This window comes from Carcharodon carcharias, chromosome 2 (assembly GCF_017639515.1).
Source record: "Carcharodon carcharias isolate sCarCar2 chromosome 2, sCarCar2.pri, whole genome shotgun sequence".
In the NCBI taxonomy this organism is placed as follows: domain Eukaryota; kingdom Metazoa; phylum Chordata; class Chondrichthyes; order Lamniformes; family Lamnidae; genus Carcharodon; species Carcharodon carcharias.
This window is the reverse complement of record NC_054468.1, coordinates 93,367,290-93,385,012: the sequence shown is the minus strand read 5'-3', so window position 1 is coordinate 93,385,012 and position 17,723 is coordinate 93,367,290. Positions and strand designations below refer to the sequence as shown.

General features: G+C 43.5%; 1 protein-coding gene across 1 annotated transcript in view; it reads left to right on the top strand.

The window, feature by feature from the left end:
- The window catches only part of LOC121287874 (unconventional myosin-VIIa-like), a 217,143-nt gene that overhangs the window by 130,673 nt on the left and 68,747 nt on the right, over positions 1–17,723 (top strand). The window contains exons 36-38 of the mRNA XM_041205870.1: positions 959–1,083; positions 2,987–3,144; positions 10,412–10,565. Of these exons, the coding sequence (XP_041061804.1) occupies positions 959–1,083; positions 2,987–3,144; positions 10,412–10,565 (437 nt within the window). The remainder of the gene's footprint in view (positions 1–958; positions 1,084–2,986; positions 3,145–10,411; positions 10,566–17,723) is intronic.

Genomic DNA, 17,723 nt, shown 5'->3' with positions numbered 1-17,723 from the left:
TGGATCACTACTGGCATTGTGGTAAGATTTTACAGGAATAAGCCTCCCATTACAGGATGACACAAAACCCATATTACAGGATCGCGCAGGCTGAGTACTCCACTGTTACAGGACCACGATCACTCCATTATAAGACTCAGTCCCCCTATACAAGAAAGAGCTCTCCTCCCACTACATGGCCAAGAGTTCCCTGCCATTGCAGGACTTGATGCTTTCTCCCATTGCAGGACTCAACGCTTCTCTTTCAATAGATGACTGAGAGTTCCTTCCATTACTGGGCTGAACGCTCCACCAATTACGGAAGTGAGTACTCTCATTCCGAGACCAACACTCCTCTCATTACAGGTCACACCTCCGTCCTATTACAGGAGTTGGTATTTCCTTCCATAACAGCACACAGCGCTCCTCCCCTCACAGGACTAACTGCTCCTTCCCATTAGGTGAATGGGTGCTTCCTCCATTTAGGGACTGAGCACTCCCCCTGTTACAGGACTGAGTGCTCTCTCTTGTCACTGCACTTGTTACTGAGGTAACTGGTACAGTTTTTTTGGGCTGGACATTTCATCTGTGACAGAGGCACCTTTCACTTCTCAGATGATCATAGAAAGTGATTGGAAAGTATATTCATTAATTTTAAAGTAAACAGGTGAAGAGCTACCATCTCTCATACATTTATACTACAGGATCAGACTGGTGAGTGTAGGTTTGTGTATGACTCTGTTGGCCTTCTGTTTCAGAGCCTCTCAAGCTCCAACTTGCCTCCTATTCTCGCTGCCAGCCTGCATGAATGTCTAACGCATCACCAAGTCAGAATGATCAGAAAATGCCTTTGTTTAGACACAGGAAACCGTGATGAAATTGTTCTTTCTGAGCAGATTAGCAAGTTTGCTAACTGTAGCATCCTCCCTCAGGGTCGAGCTTTTGCAAATTTGATGTCCTGTTCTTGTTTTGCTGGCAGAGCTTGATACTCATGTCACCTGACCAACGACGCCAAGCATCCCAGAATGCCTGTGCCGAGGTGAAGGAGCCAGAGTTGAAGATCAAAGCCTACACACTGGAGGAGTTTTCCTATGACCATTTCAGGTTAATCTCTGTCCATTGGCCTCTGACAGAAATGGAATAGATGTGCCTTGTTTCAGTTTGAGTCATGGGTCCTAAGGAATTTAGAAAAACAGAACTCACTCCAGTCAGAGTCTTGGACAATGTTTTATGGGTTGCCTTCAAAGTTTGATGGAGGAGCCGAGCTAATTTGGGAAAAGCATGGGCTGTGTGATCAGACTGTTTGTTTGAGAGCCAGTTAGTTTTTGAATGTGGTGGACAATTATTCAAATCCAGGAAGACCTGATTACAGTTTTTGAGGATATTTAATAAGCTGTAACTGTTGGAACTCCCAAATGGTATAAGGATAGATACTTGTGCTTGGGGAAATCTCCATTACCCTGGGTAAAGCCAGGCAAAAGGCATAAAGACCCATTTCATCAGGTCTCAGGCCCTTTTATGGTGTCTTGAGATTTCTAAGGTTTGATTTCAGACACAGAGTTAGACAGCATTGGCAGGAGGAGTAGACGAATCACAGCCCATAGTGATTGTAGGAGCAGACTAATCACAGCCTGTAGTGACTGTAGGAGCAGACCAATCACAGCCTGTAATGACTGTAGGAACAGACCAATCACAGCCCATAACTACTGTAGGAGCAGACCAATCACAGCACTGCCTAAGGAGCAGCTTGAGGGGCCAAATGACCTACTCCGGCTCCTATTTCTTATATTCTAAGCAAGTAAACTGCCTAAAGAGAGCTTAGAACTAATTTGAGTCCCAATGAGCCTTTGAAAGGCCCATATCTTGACCAAATGAAGGATATTGTTTATCTGAAGCAAATGCCTAGCTGACTCCTTTGGGAAGACTGTGACCAATGGCTTTGGTGCCTGCTAGAAAACATGTTTGCTGACCACCATTTACATCCCTGGCAAAACTGTCTGAAGCTGAATAAGACCATTCGCAACCTGGGTGTTGTGTTTGACCTCAATGCTTTTCTGACCACATATCCACACTATCACTAAGACTGTGTATGTCCACCACCGTAACATCATCTGACTTTGCCTTTGCCGCAGCTCATCTGCTGTTGAAACACTCAGCCATGCTTTTGTTACCTCTGGACTTGACTAACTCAAAGCTCTCCTGATTGACCTTCCACTCTCTGTAAACTTGAGGCCATCCAAAACTCTGCTTTCCATGTCTTATCTTGCTCCAAGTTTCTTTCAACCATCACCCCAGTGCTTGCTGATTTAAACTGTCTTCTAATCCGCCGGTGCCTCAATTTTAAAATTCTCAACCTTGTTTTCAAATCCCTCCATGGCCTCATCCATCCCTATCTCCTTAACCACCTCCCACCTCGCAACCCTCTGAGGTATCTGCGTTTCTCCTATCCTGGCCCCTTACTCATCCCCATTTTTATTGCTCCATGTTGGTGGCTCAGCCTTCAGCTGCCTAGGCCCTAAGCTCTGGAATTCCATCCCTAAACCTCTCGGCCTCTCACCCCACTCTGCTCCGTGAAAAGGCTTCTTACCACCTCCCTGTTTGATCAAGCTTTCAATTATCTGTCCTCGTATCTCCTTTGGTGATCTGGTGTGGAAGAATGTTTTTTGTGAAGTTCCTTGGGATGTTTTTTTCATAATACAGAGACTATATAAATACAAGTTATGTTGCCTGACCACCCCAAAGACTCAGTATCAGTGCCCAGATAGACAGTGTAGAGAAGATTTTGGACAGATCAATGCGTGTTTTCAAGAACAAGATTGCCTTGGCTCCCCAGAGAGTGAATTCAGCAAGCTTGAAACTTGCCGATCCAAACCACATTTGATCCCACTCCCAATTTTCCTCTCTGACTGGAATTCCTGCATGCTGCAAGCCAGGCTGAAATCTGAACTCTGAATAATACTGACCTATATCAGGTGTTAACCTCATTTCTCTTCACTTCTCTAACCAGACCCCCAGCAAAGGAATCAGTGAGCAAAATGGTGCTTCCAAAGGCTCGTGTGAAGGATCGGATCTGGGCCTGCTCGAGGGAACCTCTGAAACTGCCTTTACTGAAGAAAGTCTGTGCAAGTACAGAGATGGTGGTAGTGGCCTGCCAGGCATTCACTGATATCCTTTGAGTCTGACACAGAGAGAACTTCCCACCTCCCTTCACCATACCAGAGAATACTGTGACACAGAGATCACCGACAGAGCTCTGCATTTTTTTGAGTTTGAAACATAAATTAAACATAAATTAGGATCATAGAATGGTAACGGCACAGAAGGAGGCCATTCAGCCTATTGTGTCTGTGCCAGGTCTCTACAAGAGTAAGGAATTGTGGCCCAGTCTGTGTAAACACAGACTGATATACAGGCCACACCATGTAAACACAGGCTAGGCTGATATACAGTCCAGACTGTGTAAATACAGGCTGGTGTGTAGCCCACATATAAAAGTTCAGATACATATAAAATATAAATAAAATTTGTAATGTGATTCCAAATAGATGTCTGTAAAACCCAAATTAACAGATGAATCATGGCAGAAAACAATGAGGAACCAGCCAACAATGAGGACCTTCACCCTCCCTGGATGGGACTAGCTGACCTCAATGGGGTACAGATCCTGCTCCAACTGAGATTCTTCATCTCTTAGCCCACTTCCCCAACATCTTTTTCACTTCTTCCCATATTAGGAAGAGTAAATCCCAGCCTTTTTGACATTAGAAAATTTCTAGAGTCCACAATTCCCAGGGTCCACACTCTCACGATATGAGTGCAGCCTTGACTAGAACAATATCAACACTGAGGGAATCCCACACCAACACTGGGCAGCTTTAACCTCCTGAAATACTTTGTGACATATATTATGGTTGTTATCTGTTTCGCCTTGTGTTCGGAGTCTAAATGATGTTTCTTTGGGGTGTGCCTGTTACCTGAAAAATGCTATCATAGACTGTTATTTTTAAAAACCATTCTTGTTTATTTACAGATCTATGTACATCTCAGTACTCTACACAATGGTGTACTTGCTTCCCACCAGGATGTAGTTACTTAATCATATGACATTACATCATAATTACATCAGCAGTTACCTCAGTATCATGTGCTCATGATGTTACCCCTCTACACCAAACTATCAAAAAAACAGAAAACACCGGAAATACTCAGCAGGTCAGACAGCATCTGTGGAGAGAGAAACAGAGCTGACGTTTAGGGTCGATGACCTTTCATCAGAACTGGGAAAAATTAGGAATGTGAAAGGTTTTGAACAAGGGGTGGGTGGGACAAGGACAAAAAGAATGTCTGTGATAGGGTGGGTGTCAGGAGAGAGCGAATGACAAAAGAGGGGCCAAAGGAAATGGTGATGGGGAAAGCAAAGGAAAAAAGGAAAAGAAGATGTGCCTAGAGCAGGTGTACTGCTGATTGAAAGTGAAAATAAGAGAAAAACTGAGACAAGCAAAGAAAAGGAATCAAAATAGAGCAGATAATGGTCTGAAATTATTGAACTCAGTGTTGAGTCTGGGAGACTTTAAATTGCTGAATCAAAAGATGAAGTGTTGTTCCTGAAGCTTACGTTGAGCTTCACTGAAACATTGCAGTCAGCTGATGACAGAGATGTCAGCATGAGACAAGTTAGAGAATTAAAATGACAGGCCACTGGAAGCTCAGGATAATGCTTGCGGACTAAGCAGAGGTTTTCCACAAAGCGGTCACCCAGTCTGCGCTTGGTGTCCCCATTGTAGATGATACCACATAGTGAGCAATGAATACAGTAGATTAAATTGAAAGAAATGCATGTAAATCGTTGCTTCACCTAGGAGGAATGTTTGGGGCCTTGGATGTTGAGGAGAGAGAAAGTAAAAGGGCCGGTGTTACAGCAACCTGCATTTGCATAGGCAAGTGCCATGTGTTGGGGTGACTGAGGAATGAACCAGCGTACCACGGAGGGAACGGTTCCTTCAGAATGCTGAAAGGGGTGGGCTGGGGAGGGTGTGTTTGGTGGTGGCACCACTCTGGAGGTGGTGAAAATATTCTGTTTAATATAAAGGTTGGTGTGGTGGAACGTAAGGACAAGAGGAACCCTATCATGGTTCTGGGATGAAGGGAAAGGAGTGAGAGCAGAAGGATGGGAAATGTGATGGTCTTGGTTGAGGGCTCAGCCACAGTCATATGGGCGAAACCTCGGTTGAGGGAAAAAAGAAGACATCTCAGAAACTCTATTGTGGAAGCTAGCATCATCGAAACAGATGCAACAGAGATGGAGGAACTGGGAGAATGGAATGGAGCCTTACACGGTACAGGGTGTGAGGCAATGTAGCCGAGGTAGCTGTGGGCGTCAGTGGGCTGATAATGCATACTAGTTGATAGCTGATTGCCAGAAATGGAGACAGAGAAGTCAAGAAAGGGAAGTGAAGAGTCAGAGATGGACCACGTGAAACTGAGGGAAGAATGGCAATTGGAAGCAAAGTTGAAGTTTTCCAATTCCGGGTGCGAGCAGGACATGGCACAGATACCGTCATCAATGTAACGGAAAAAAAGTTGAGCACGGGAACAAGGAATGTTCCATGTATCCCATAAAAGATAGGCATAGCTAGGACACATATGGTATCCATAGCAATATCTTTTATTTGGAGGAAGTAAGGGAAGTTAAAGGGGAAATTGTTCAATAAGAGAACAAGTTCAGCCAAGTGGAGGAGGGTGATGGGAATAGGGACTGGTTAGGCCTCTGTTTGAGGAAGAAGTGGAGAGCTCTCAGACCATCCTAGTGGAGGATGGAGGTGGAGAGGGATTGGGTGCCTAGTGAATAGGAGACGGTTAAGAATATAAGAAATAGGAGCAGGAGTGGACCAATGGCCCATCGAGCCTGCTCCGCCATTTAATACAATCATGGCTGATCTTGGACTTCAACTCTATTTCCCCACCCGCTCCCCATATCCCTTAATTCTCTGAGAGACCAACAATCTGTCTATCCCAGCCTTAAATATATTCAACGATGGAGCATCCACAACTCTCTGGGGCAGAGAATTCCAAAGATTCACAACCCTTCGAGCGAAGTAATTTCTCCTCATCTCAGTCCTAAATAATTGGTCCCTTAATCTCCATGTGCCCCCATGTTTTAGATTCACTGACCAATGGAAACAATCTCTCAGCGTCCACCCTATCAAGCCCCTTCAGAATTTTGTAGGTTTCAATGAGATCGCCTCTCATTCTTCTAAACGCAAGAGAATATAAGCCCAATTTACTCAGCCTCTCATCTTGGACGACCCCCACATCCTAGGGACCAATCTAGTGAACCTTTGCTGTACCACCTCCAATGCAAGTATATCCTCACCAAAACCCCGTACAGCTGTAGCAAAACTTCTTTATTCTTGTATGTCAATCCCCCTGCAATAAAGACCAATATGCCATTTGCCTTCCTAATTGCTTGTTGCACCTGCACACTAACTTTGTGTTCCTTATGCAAGTACACTCAAGTCTCTTTGAACATCAGCCTTTACAAGTTTCTCACCTTTTAAAAAAGACTCTGCTTTTTTATTCTTATGACCAAAGTGAATTGTGTCACACTTCCCCACCTTATACTCCATCTGCCACCTTGTTGCCCACTGACCTAACCTGTCTATATCTCTTTGAAGCCTCTATGTGTCTTCCTCACAACTCACCTTCCCACCTAGTTCGGTATCATCAGCAAACTTAGATACATTACACTCTGTCTCTTTATGTAAATCATTAATATAGATTGTAAATAGCTGAGGCCCCAGCACTGATCCTTGCGGCACTCCACTATTCACTGCCTGGCAACTTGAAAAAGCCCCGTTCATGCCAACTCTGTTTTCTATCCATTAACCAATTCTCTATCCATGCTAATATATTGCCCCCAGCTCCATGAGCCCTCATCTCACCTAGTAACCTTTTGCGTGGCACCTTATTGAATGCTTTTTGGAAATTCAGGTAGACTTCTTCTACTGGTTCCACTTTGTCTACCCTACCAGGGTACATCCTCAAAAAACTATAAATTTGTTATAAGGATTTCCTTTTAAGGAAATTGGGAACTTCTAAAGTGACTGAAGGCATCAGATGAGCGATGGATATAGACGGGGAGAGACAGGACAAGTGGAGAAAAATTTGAGTCAATGTAGGAAGAAATCAATTGATTGGGACAGGAACAAGCTGAAATGATGGGTCTACCAGGGCAGTTCTGTTTCTGGATCTTGGGAAGGAGGTACAAGTGAGCTGTGCAGGGTTCACAGAATCACAGAATAGTTATGGTGTAGAAGGAGGCCATTTGGCCCATCGTGTCTGCACCGGCTCTCTGAGCATTTTGGTGCCAATATCCTGCCTTTTCCCCATAACCTTGCACATTGTTTCTATTTAAATAGTCATCCAATGCCCTCTTGAATGCCTCAGTTGAACCTGTCTCCACCACACTTCCAGGCAGTGCATTCCAAACACTAACTACTCGCTGTGCGAAAAAGTGTTTTTTCCCCGGCATTTGCTTCTTTCGCAAAACACTTTAAAACTGTGCCCTCTGGTTCTCGATCTGTTTACAAGCGGGAACAGTTTCTCCTTATCTACTCTGTCCAGGCCCCTCATGATATTGAAAACTTCTATCAAGTCTCCTCTTAGCCTTCTCCATTCCAAGGAAAACAGTCCCAACTTCTCCAATCTTTCCTCATAACTGAAGTGTCTCATCCATAGAATCATTCTTGTAAATCTCTTCTGCACTCTCTCCAATGCGTTCACACCCTTCTTATAATGTGGTGCTCAGGACTGAACACAATACTCCAGCTGAGATCTAACCAGTGTCCAAAAATATAAGTTCATCATAACCTCCCTGCTCTTGTAGTCTATGCCCCTTTTAATGAAGCCTAGAATACTGTACGCTTTAGAAATAGCTCTCTCCACCTGTCCTGCCACCTTTAATGACTTATGTAGATATACACCCAGGTGTCTCTGCCCCTGAACACCCTTTAGAATCGTATCCTTTATTTTGTGCTGTCTCTTCATGTTCTTTGTACCAAAGTGTATCACCTCACACTTCTCCACATTGATCTTCATCTGTTACCTATCTGCCCACTCCACCAATGTGTCAACGTCCTTTTGAAGTTCTACACTGTCCTCCTCACAGTTTACAATTCTTCCAAGTTTTGTGTCATCTGCAGACTTTGAAATTGTCCCCTGCACACCAAGATCTAGATCATTTAAATATATCAGGAAAAGCAAGGGTCCCAATACCAACCCCTGGGGAACTCCATCACAAACCTTCTTCCAGCCCGAACAATACCCATTAACCATTACTCTCTGCTTCCTATCCCTTAGCCTATTTTGTATCCACATTGCCACTGTCCTTTTTATTCCATGATCTATAACTTTCCTCACAAATCTGTTGTGTGGCACTGTATCAAATGCCTTTTGGAAGTCCAAATACACCACATCAATGGCCTTGCCCTCATCAACCATCTCTGTTACTGCTTCAAAAAAATCCAGCAAGTTAGTTAGACATAATTTTCCTTTAACAAATCTATGCTGATTCTTCCGAATCAATCCACATTTTTCTGTTTTTCTATCCCGAATAATTGTTTCTAGAAGTTTCCCCACCACCAATGTTACAGCTTTTTTTCAACAAGGGTGTAATGTTTGCAATTCTCCAGTCCTCTGGCACCTCCCCCAAATCCAGGGAACATTGAAAGATTATTGCCAGTGCCTCTGCAATTTCCACGCTCACTTCCTTCAACATTCTTGGATGCATCACATCCGGTCCCGGTGCCTTATCAACTTTAAGTACCATCAGCTTATCCAATACTTCCTCCTTATCAATTTTAAACCCTTCTAGTGACTGAATTCCCTCCTCTGTCACCTCTGGATTGGGAGACTATAGGGTGGGAAGTTGTGGAGGTAAGATTACCAGAGGAGATGATATCAGTGACTCTTCTGGAATCAATGGCTTGATATTTGGTGGTGGTGGTGTCATGATCCAGAGGGGAAGTGGGAGGAGAGTTGGCGTTCAGCGTCTGCAAGTTAGAGGTCAGTTTGCCAGACAGGAATGGCACCACCCTTGTCAGCAGCTTTGATAACAATATCAGGGCTAGACCTGTGAGAACGGAGTGCAGCAAGTTCAGAGGGAGATAGGGTAGAGCGAGTGAGGGAAGCAGAGAAATTGCGATGGCCAATGTCACACCAGTAGCTCTCAATGAAAAGATTAAGAGGGCAGAGGGAGGTGTCCAAATGAAGGGAGAACATTGGGGATGGGTGAAAGAGTTTACTGACAGCAAGGGGTAGGGGGAAGGACTCCTGGCCAAAGAAGTGGGTACAAAGGTGAAGGAGGTGAAGAGAGTTCAGCATTGTGCTGAGCTTCAAATTCATTGAGGTGGAGGTGTAAGAGCATAAAACTGAGCCCTTTGCTAAAGACAGATTGTTCAGCGTCAGAAAGGGGAAGGTCAGAGTATATTGTGAATACACAACAAGAGCTGGGATTAGAAGAAGGGATGGGGTCAGAAGGAAGGGAAGGGGAAGAGAAATCTGGAGATATTGGGCTTTGATACTCCTGGAGCTTGAGATCCTTAACATCTGAAAGAAAAAGAGTTTTTTTGTTAAAGCATCTGATAAGTCAAAGGATGAAATGAAACTGTGGAGCAGGACTGCTTTGAGATAGGGTATGTCAGTGCTGCTGAAGAGAGAAGTCGAGATTGTACATGTGGAGACACAAGGCACTGAGTGTGGATCTCAGAATGCAGCGAGGACAGCAAGCCTTGGATCGTTATATGTCTTGGAGATACATGAAATTGTAGTTGGATCTGAAACATGAAGTATGGTTGTTATCGATGGTTAACCTACCTTTTGGTCATCAAGCTCCCTTACTGCAGCTAGTTAAGCACAAAATTAGAAGTAGGCTGCTCAGGAGTGATGTCAGGAAGCTCTTCTTCAGACCAAGGAGTGGAAATCTGGAACTCTCTCTTCCCTAGAAAGCTGCTGGAATGGGAAATTTCAAAACTGCGAATGTCAGGTTTTTGTTATGTAAAGCTGTACAGAGTTACGGACTGAAGATCTAGATCAGTCGTGATCTAATTGAATAGCAAAACAGGCTCAAGGGGCTGCATGGCCTCCTGCTGTTGTGGTAGTCAGGTTTAATGATGAAAATACTGCAGGTAACATTGAGGAGTTATACTCTGTGTGAGTTGAGTTTGGGGGAAGTGAGATTGTATTCATGGCCTGCAGGCTGAAGCAGAAACAATCATCCCAACATGAGGTCCATCTCAGACAGACCGGACCTGCTTGGCCCCAGTTTAACGACGAGCAGAAACGATGATGTTCCCTAGAATAAAGCACATGAACTTTGTCCTACTTGTCTGTGGCTTGTTTCCATCTCTCAAATTTCCTTAACCCAGCCTCTTACCCATAATGAAGTACATGGGAGATTACCCAGGGAAGCTATGCAAGTCTGGCACTGAGCTGACAGATCTGATATTCTCTGCAGCACTAAAGGAGGAGGCACTACAGGACGAGATCTATTGCCAGATTGTGAAGCAGCTGACAGCTAATTATAACAGGTAACTGACACACAGAGCCCGAAGGCTAAACCCTGCAGCTACTTGGGGGCCACGAGTCACCCACTCTCTGCTGCTCCATAGGTCTGAGTGTGTCTCAGTGAACTGATGTACTGGACACCTCCCTACCTCACTGGGCCTCAAACTGCATGCGTGCGTGTGTGTGGAGGGGCAAGGCCAGTGTTATAAGGCATCTTGTACAGATTGGCCCCAGATTTACAATGTGGATCACTCAATAACTGCCTATTTGGCATTGATCACAGGTAAGATCACAAACCCTCTGGGATTTACACCAGGACATATTTATTCTCATCTTACTGTATAAATGTTCCAATGTAACCTGAGTTTCCCTGTGTAAATTAGCATGGGTGTTTTGACTGCCCTTCTCAACCTGAGCCTTTTGCTTCTACTTCTACATTTTCCCTCTTTTTAATTTTTCTTCACTCATCCTAGCTCCCCCTCTTGTGTTGTTGTGCCTCCTTTCATTTCTTGCCTCTCAGGTACTCTGCCCTCCCAAATCCTCTCTGTAATTGTATTATAAGGGTGTTTGGGACAGTAAGGGTTAATGTGGGATTCGAGAACATAAACCCTCACAGTATTTTTTTTATTCATTCACGGGATGTGGGCTTTGCTAGCTGGGCCAGCATTTATTGCCCATCCCAGTCTGAGTCACATGATGGTGGACTGAGTATAGTAGATTCTGGAAGCAGCCATCATGGGGACAGCACCCATGCAGGACTGTACCTTGGAGATGTATATAGTTATGGGTTACCAATAAACAGTTTACACAACTGCACAAGCCTTCAGACCTCTCTGTGAAACACCAAACATCCTTACAACACGGTGGCAGTGAAGGATGGGCTCCGAAATCCTAAAAGCATGAAAAAGTAAAGTAACTGCATTCTGACCTGTGAGAAGTGTACCTAAATTGAAGACACAGTTGAGGATGGTCTAAAAAGAAGTTCCATTGCAGACATGGAGGCTGAAAAGCCAGAGCATGTGGAGATCCAGTGCGAGGTCAAGGGACCTAGCCAGATCACAAAAGGCTGAGCAAAATTTTTTAAAAGGCTGAATGGCAGAAGAATAATCCACTGTGCAGATGAAAAGAAGAACATGGGTGAATGCAGTGTCAAAGGGCCTGGCCAGATCACAAAAACAGTGAGCAAAATACAATAAAAAGGCAGAAATTACTTTTTAAAATCAGCAGCAATCATGATCAGCACTAGCATCCCAGAGCACAGCTGGCAGCAAGTGGCCACAACTGGCACCATAATTCGTGGCGCCTGAGCTCGAATGATTGAAACATTTTTTTATAAATGGCAGCCAGAATCTAAAATTGTCTTCCTGTCAAGTTTTAAGCTTAAATAATGTGGCCCAAATGGCTTCTTTGAAGATTCCCTGCAGAATTGATTACTTTAAAGAGTTGGGCTTGTGATCGCAGCAGAAGCCTGCCGAAGCCCAACAAGTGCAGGAAGAAGAAGTGAAAGGTCGGTTATGGCGCACCATGTTGAAAGAGAGAGAAAAATTTAAAAAGTAAATTAAAACTACCTGACCAATTTGAGCTCATGAAAGGGCCAAACCAGAAACAAATTGGGTGTCATGGAGAACAAAAGTTTTAACTTATAGGAGTACACCAGGATTAAGTCTGAAATCAGAAAAAGTACCACTTAATATGTTTTCATACCGTTTTGGTGTATTTGTGGATGAAGTAATCCTAATGCAAGGCATTGATGAATCCTCAACCAGTTTCAATGACCATTAAAAGCCGTTGAAAAATATTTTAAACTCCAAATTGTGGAGAGTGCAGACCTTAAGAAAAGGTCTAGAAAACCCCTAGTAGAGCACCTAGAGGGCAAGGGAGACAATACCGAAGCAAACTACAAGATGGTTGCAGACCATGTCAGCTCAATGAAGTGCACGAGCCAAAGAGTTTAGTGTAGAAGAAAGAAAAGGCTTGGAAGCAGCCAAAAGGCTTAAAAATAGGTCTTTTTGAAAATCCTGACACACTACCCTAACTGCAACAGCAGGTGGTAGTGCAGGGCAAACAGATGGCTGTGAATGAAGGAAACCCAAAAGAAGCAAAATCTGCCGAAAGAAAATGAGGCTATTCCACAGGAAAATGTTCATATCAAAGCTGAGTTGGAAGAACTCAACCAGAAATATAGCCAGGCACAACAGCAGGTAGAAAAGGTTCTCAAAGAAGTTGCTGTCCTGAGAGACTATGAAGAGTCAATTCGTGCTCCTGAAAAAATGTGACTTAAAAAAGATGTTGAATATTACTTCAGAAAAAACTGCATTGGAACTATAAGTAACAACAAAGCAATGCACTGAAGTGCAGTGTGAGCTGGCAGGAGGTCAACAAGAAAAAGTTGAAAGAATAGCTATATATCCTTTAAGATCAAATACAAATGGAGCACATAACCCTCCAGCAGCATGAAGGAATGAAGGCTATCTTGAACAGCAGATTGGAAGAACAGCAGAACAAAGTCAAAGAGAATCTGAATTACAAGAAAGCTCAACTCGAAACACTTGAGCTTCACAAGGAAAAGGAAAATATGTTGAAAAACCTTCACATGCAGCGAGGATACCTCAGGTAAAAATTTGCTCCTGTGGAGATTACGAAGAGAAGCAAAATATCACTCTGAATGAACTGAAGAACCGGTTGGCAGAGAAGACTCAGCAAAGATCAGTACTCCTTGAAGAAGCCAGGAGATACATAAAAGAGACTGAAGAGCTGATGAACTAGCTGAAAAGAAAAGAGGAGGCATTGAAAGGAAAAGCTATAGAACTTCCCAAGCTGCGATCGGGTAATGAAGCCATGAGTAGCACAATTACAGAACTGAAATGAATTAAGACTCCAGCGGAGACAGACGTGGCTAACAGTGAAACCAAAATGAAGGGCAAGGTCAAAGTTCTGCTGCAGATGGGGAAAGAAAAGACAAATAAAATTGGAAAATGTAAATCTGATGCTAAAGATCATGACACTAGAAGGAAAAGCACTAGATGCCTCAAACTTACTGAGAACCACTGAGTTGTTGAAAAATGAAATGGCTGAAATGGAAACCAAGAACCTAGGATGTCCAGAAAAAGTTGAACAGTTGCAAGAGAAAGTAGAAGTTCTCAAAAAAGAGCATGAAGAGTCTCAAACAATTAGCAAAAGTAAAATTAAAGAATGTGAGCTTGAATGATAGCACACAGGAATTAGGCCCTGCCAGAGAAAAATCTGTTCCATGTAGAAAACCAACTTTCACGTACAGCAGACGAGTTGGTTAATGAAAAATTAGAACTGGATAAACTTCAAGTATCAGAAGTACCTATTAAATATCATGAAAAATGCCTGGAACAGGAGAAGGAATTGTTGATGAATCAGAACAGTTTTTTGAAAGCAGGATTGATGATGATGATGAACTGTTGGAACTTCATTGTGAAAAGGACAATAAACTTCTTGAACTTCGATCCAATCTGAAAAACATGAAAGCTGAGATGCACAGTATGGAAAAGCAAATCCAGACTAAAAATCCAGAGGATTTAATGAGTGAATTGGAAAAGCCTAAGGAGTAGTGAACATGGAAGGAAGACTCCGAAAGGAACTGACTATCCAGGTGGAGTTGTTAAGCTTGTATAAGGATTCCACAGATAGCTCTGAAACAAAGACAACTGACCTCGACAGAGTAGCTGCTGAGCTGAATGCAAAGATAAATAAGCTTGAAAAAGAATTGGAAAATAAGAGCATAAATAAATACTTGGTTGACATTGTGAAACAAGTGGAAATGAAAGTTCCATTTATGGAAACGTCAACATCCAGCATAATCACAGCTGACCCCACGGAAAAAGAAAATCCTCTGGAAGGAATTGGACAAACCCATGGAGCCCAAACAAAGCAGATGGGTTGTCAATAAAGAGAAATTCAACTCGAAGGAACACAACGAGTAAATCAAATAGGGACAACTGTTATGGACCAGAGGGAGATTAATTTGACCAGCCCCAACTTCTCCACTCGCTACCCATCTGGAAACAGAAAAGTGTTTTTGATTTTTGATTTCTCCCTTTGTAAGTGATAGCATATTTTCCCCAACCTTTCAGCTTTGGAGTTATCCAATCCTTGAGATAAGGCATTATAAGAGAATTGCTTTATTTTACATGCAAAAATCATGGGAAAGGGGTTTCACAATGTCCATTCCATTTGCATTCATACAACAAAAGAGTCAGAAGGGAAAGAAAGGGGGACAGGGCAAAGACAACAACAAAAATAAGAGTTATGGCTTCACATGAGTCCAGAGTCCAGAATCAAAGGTCCAGTGGCGTATTCCTTCAGAGGTTAGCAGGCTGAACTGTTGCAGGGTGATCCCTGACTTTCCAGAAGTGAGGACTTCCATGATGGGAGAAGGCACGTAGAGATAAATTAGTCCCAAAGGCGCAAACGCAGAAGTTCCAATGTTCCAGTAGTTCAGTGTTGATAAGGGTCAGGCATTTCACCTGGACAGAGCTCCTTCTGCTGCTATCTGTTAGATGATGAAATGGTGGACAGACGCAGCCTCTTGCTTGGAGTCCTGCTTCTCTTCTGAGGTCAAACAGAAGATAAAATTCAAGAGCTGTATAATTAAAGGAATTCAAACAGCTCAATTCTTGGTCATGTGCCAGGGTGGTTTTGGGTTGAGCTATTCAGCTACTGAGGTGCCTGATTGAAACCCATTATGTTTTGGAGCAAGCCATTAGCACAACATTGGAAATTAGGAGTCACAAATGGCTCTATCTTTGTCCATAGCTAGCTGGTGCAGATTTATCATCTATGAATCCTTTGTGTTGGCTTGGCAGTAATGTTTATACCATGTAAGGCTCCTTCCAGGAGGATGATGAGTAGCCTTTGTCCATTGCAACAGCTTAGAATCTTCCAGAAACCAGTATGTGAATCAGCTGCAGCCATTTTTATCAACCCAGCAATTGTCCATTTGAAAAACAGAAAAAGTAATCTTATAAAGTAGCCAGGTTGACATTAGATATATATAGATATTTTCCTTCTTGTCTCCTGGCTGGACAAAATCAAGTACCAGGAACACAAATTGCTACAATTTCAATGCCAGACCTTCAACGTTATCCCAAAGCAACTGAGACTAGCATCCTTCCAAATGTGAAAGAACGAGATCCGGAAGAATTGTTAAACCTCCAGACCATTTGGCTTTGTAAAGTCTGAGACTTGAAATGGAGGGGGTGGAGAAGGGATAGCATCGAAGTAAAGAAGATTGTATTGTAAATATATTTGGTCAGCAATTTGAGGGAGGTGTAGTGTAAGTGTGTTGGGGTAGTAAGGGTCAATGTGGGATAGGAGAACAGTACCACCCACGGTATGATGTAGAGAATCACATGATAGTGGACTGAGTATAGTAGAGTCTGGAAGAAGGCAGCATGGGAACAGCAACCATGTAGGGCTGTACTTTGGAGATGCATATAGTTATGGGTTACCAATAAGTAGTTTATGTTCAACCACATAAGCCTCCAGATCTCTTAGTGAAATACCAAACAACCTTACAACTGTAATCCTTTAGCACTCATCGGCCTTTATTCAACCACCATCCCAGGTTGCCTCCCTCTTAAGTAAACCTACAGCTTTCTTTGGTGCATCTTCCAAAGGGCCCATCGAGGTGCTTGTTGCTGCCTCCTTACAAGCAGCAATTCCAATTACCCTATTCTCCTCTCTTGCCGATCTTCCTATCCAGTGAGCTCACTGGGGGCTAATCTTTCCTTTCTGCACCCCATCCAGCTCACCCCTCCCAGTGCTGACCCTGTGGACTCTTCAGGGGACCAGCTCTCACCGTCTATCTCCACAACTCCCTCCAGAGTATCCATTCACTTATGAACAAGGTCCTTGCATCTCTGAGGTTGTTGTTAATTGTATCGACATCATGGCCTTGATGGAAACTTGGCTGAAGGGTGATGACAGCTTCTCCTTAAATCAAACCTGCTATCCTGGATATACCTTCCACTGTTTGCCACACCCAGACTGTCATGGTGGTGTTGTGGCTCTCATCACCTAGGCCTCTCCCCATACTACTCTGGCACTTTCTCCTCCTTTGAGCATCTCTCCTTATTCTAGCCCCTCATCTTATTTACAGACTCTACCAGCTAACAATTATGGTTTACAAAGCAATTCTCATGGAGATATCTTCACTGTTTTCCTCCCTCAATTTTTGCAGTAAGTAACTTCTCATCCTTAGTGATTTCAATCTTCATCACAGCTCATCATGCCCTCACTCCTCTCGGTTCACTGCCCTCTTATTCCCCATGAGTCTCCCCTATATAAATTCCACAATTGTGTTTCCTGGACATCTCCTTGACTTCGCTCGCTCACACAGTCTCCCTACTCCGTCATGTCGCTCACAGATAATGCCACCTCGGATTGCTTTCTTATATTAGTTTTCACCCAGATCTCCCTCTGCCCCTCCCAGCCCTATCTCTTTCTGTATTTACCCCTGGGAAAAGCTCTCCCTAAGCCATGTACAATTGCACTTTCAAGTTCTCCACTTCTCTAACCTTTGCCCTGCATTCAACCCAGTATTTCTGCACCTACCAATCTGTGCGATCACATTCTCATCTCCACCTTTGATGCCTCGGTCCACATTAAAACCTCAAATGTCTCTCACTTTGCTCATTCCCCTTGGTATTGCCTTTATTTCCACTGCTATAACTCCAAACCAGCAGCTGCGGCTTAGTTGGGGGTAGCACCCTTGTTCTCTGAGGCACAAGGTTGTGGGTTCAAGTCGCACACTGGGACTTGATCAGAAAAATGGAAAGCTGACACTCAAGTCCAGAGGGAGTGCTGCACTGTCAGAGGTGCTGTCTTTCAGATGAGAAATTAACCCAAGGCTCTTTCAGGTGGATGTGACACTGTTTTGAAGATGAGCAGGGGAGTTCTCCCTAGTGTCCTGGCCAATATTTATCACTCAACCACCACCACAAAAGCAGATTATCACATTATTGTTTGTGGGAGCTTGCTGTGCATGAACTGGCTGCTGCATTTCCTACATTACAGCACCTGGCTGAGAAGCGCACTGTAATGCCATGTGGTTGTGAAAAGCACTATATAAATGCAAGTCTTTCTTCTGTTCAAGGGACACAGTTATGAATATTTATGTCAGATAACTGGTTTAACCTTTAACCTCCAGA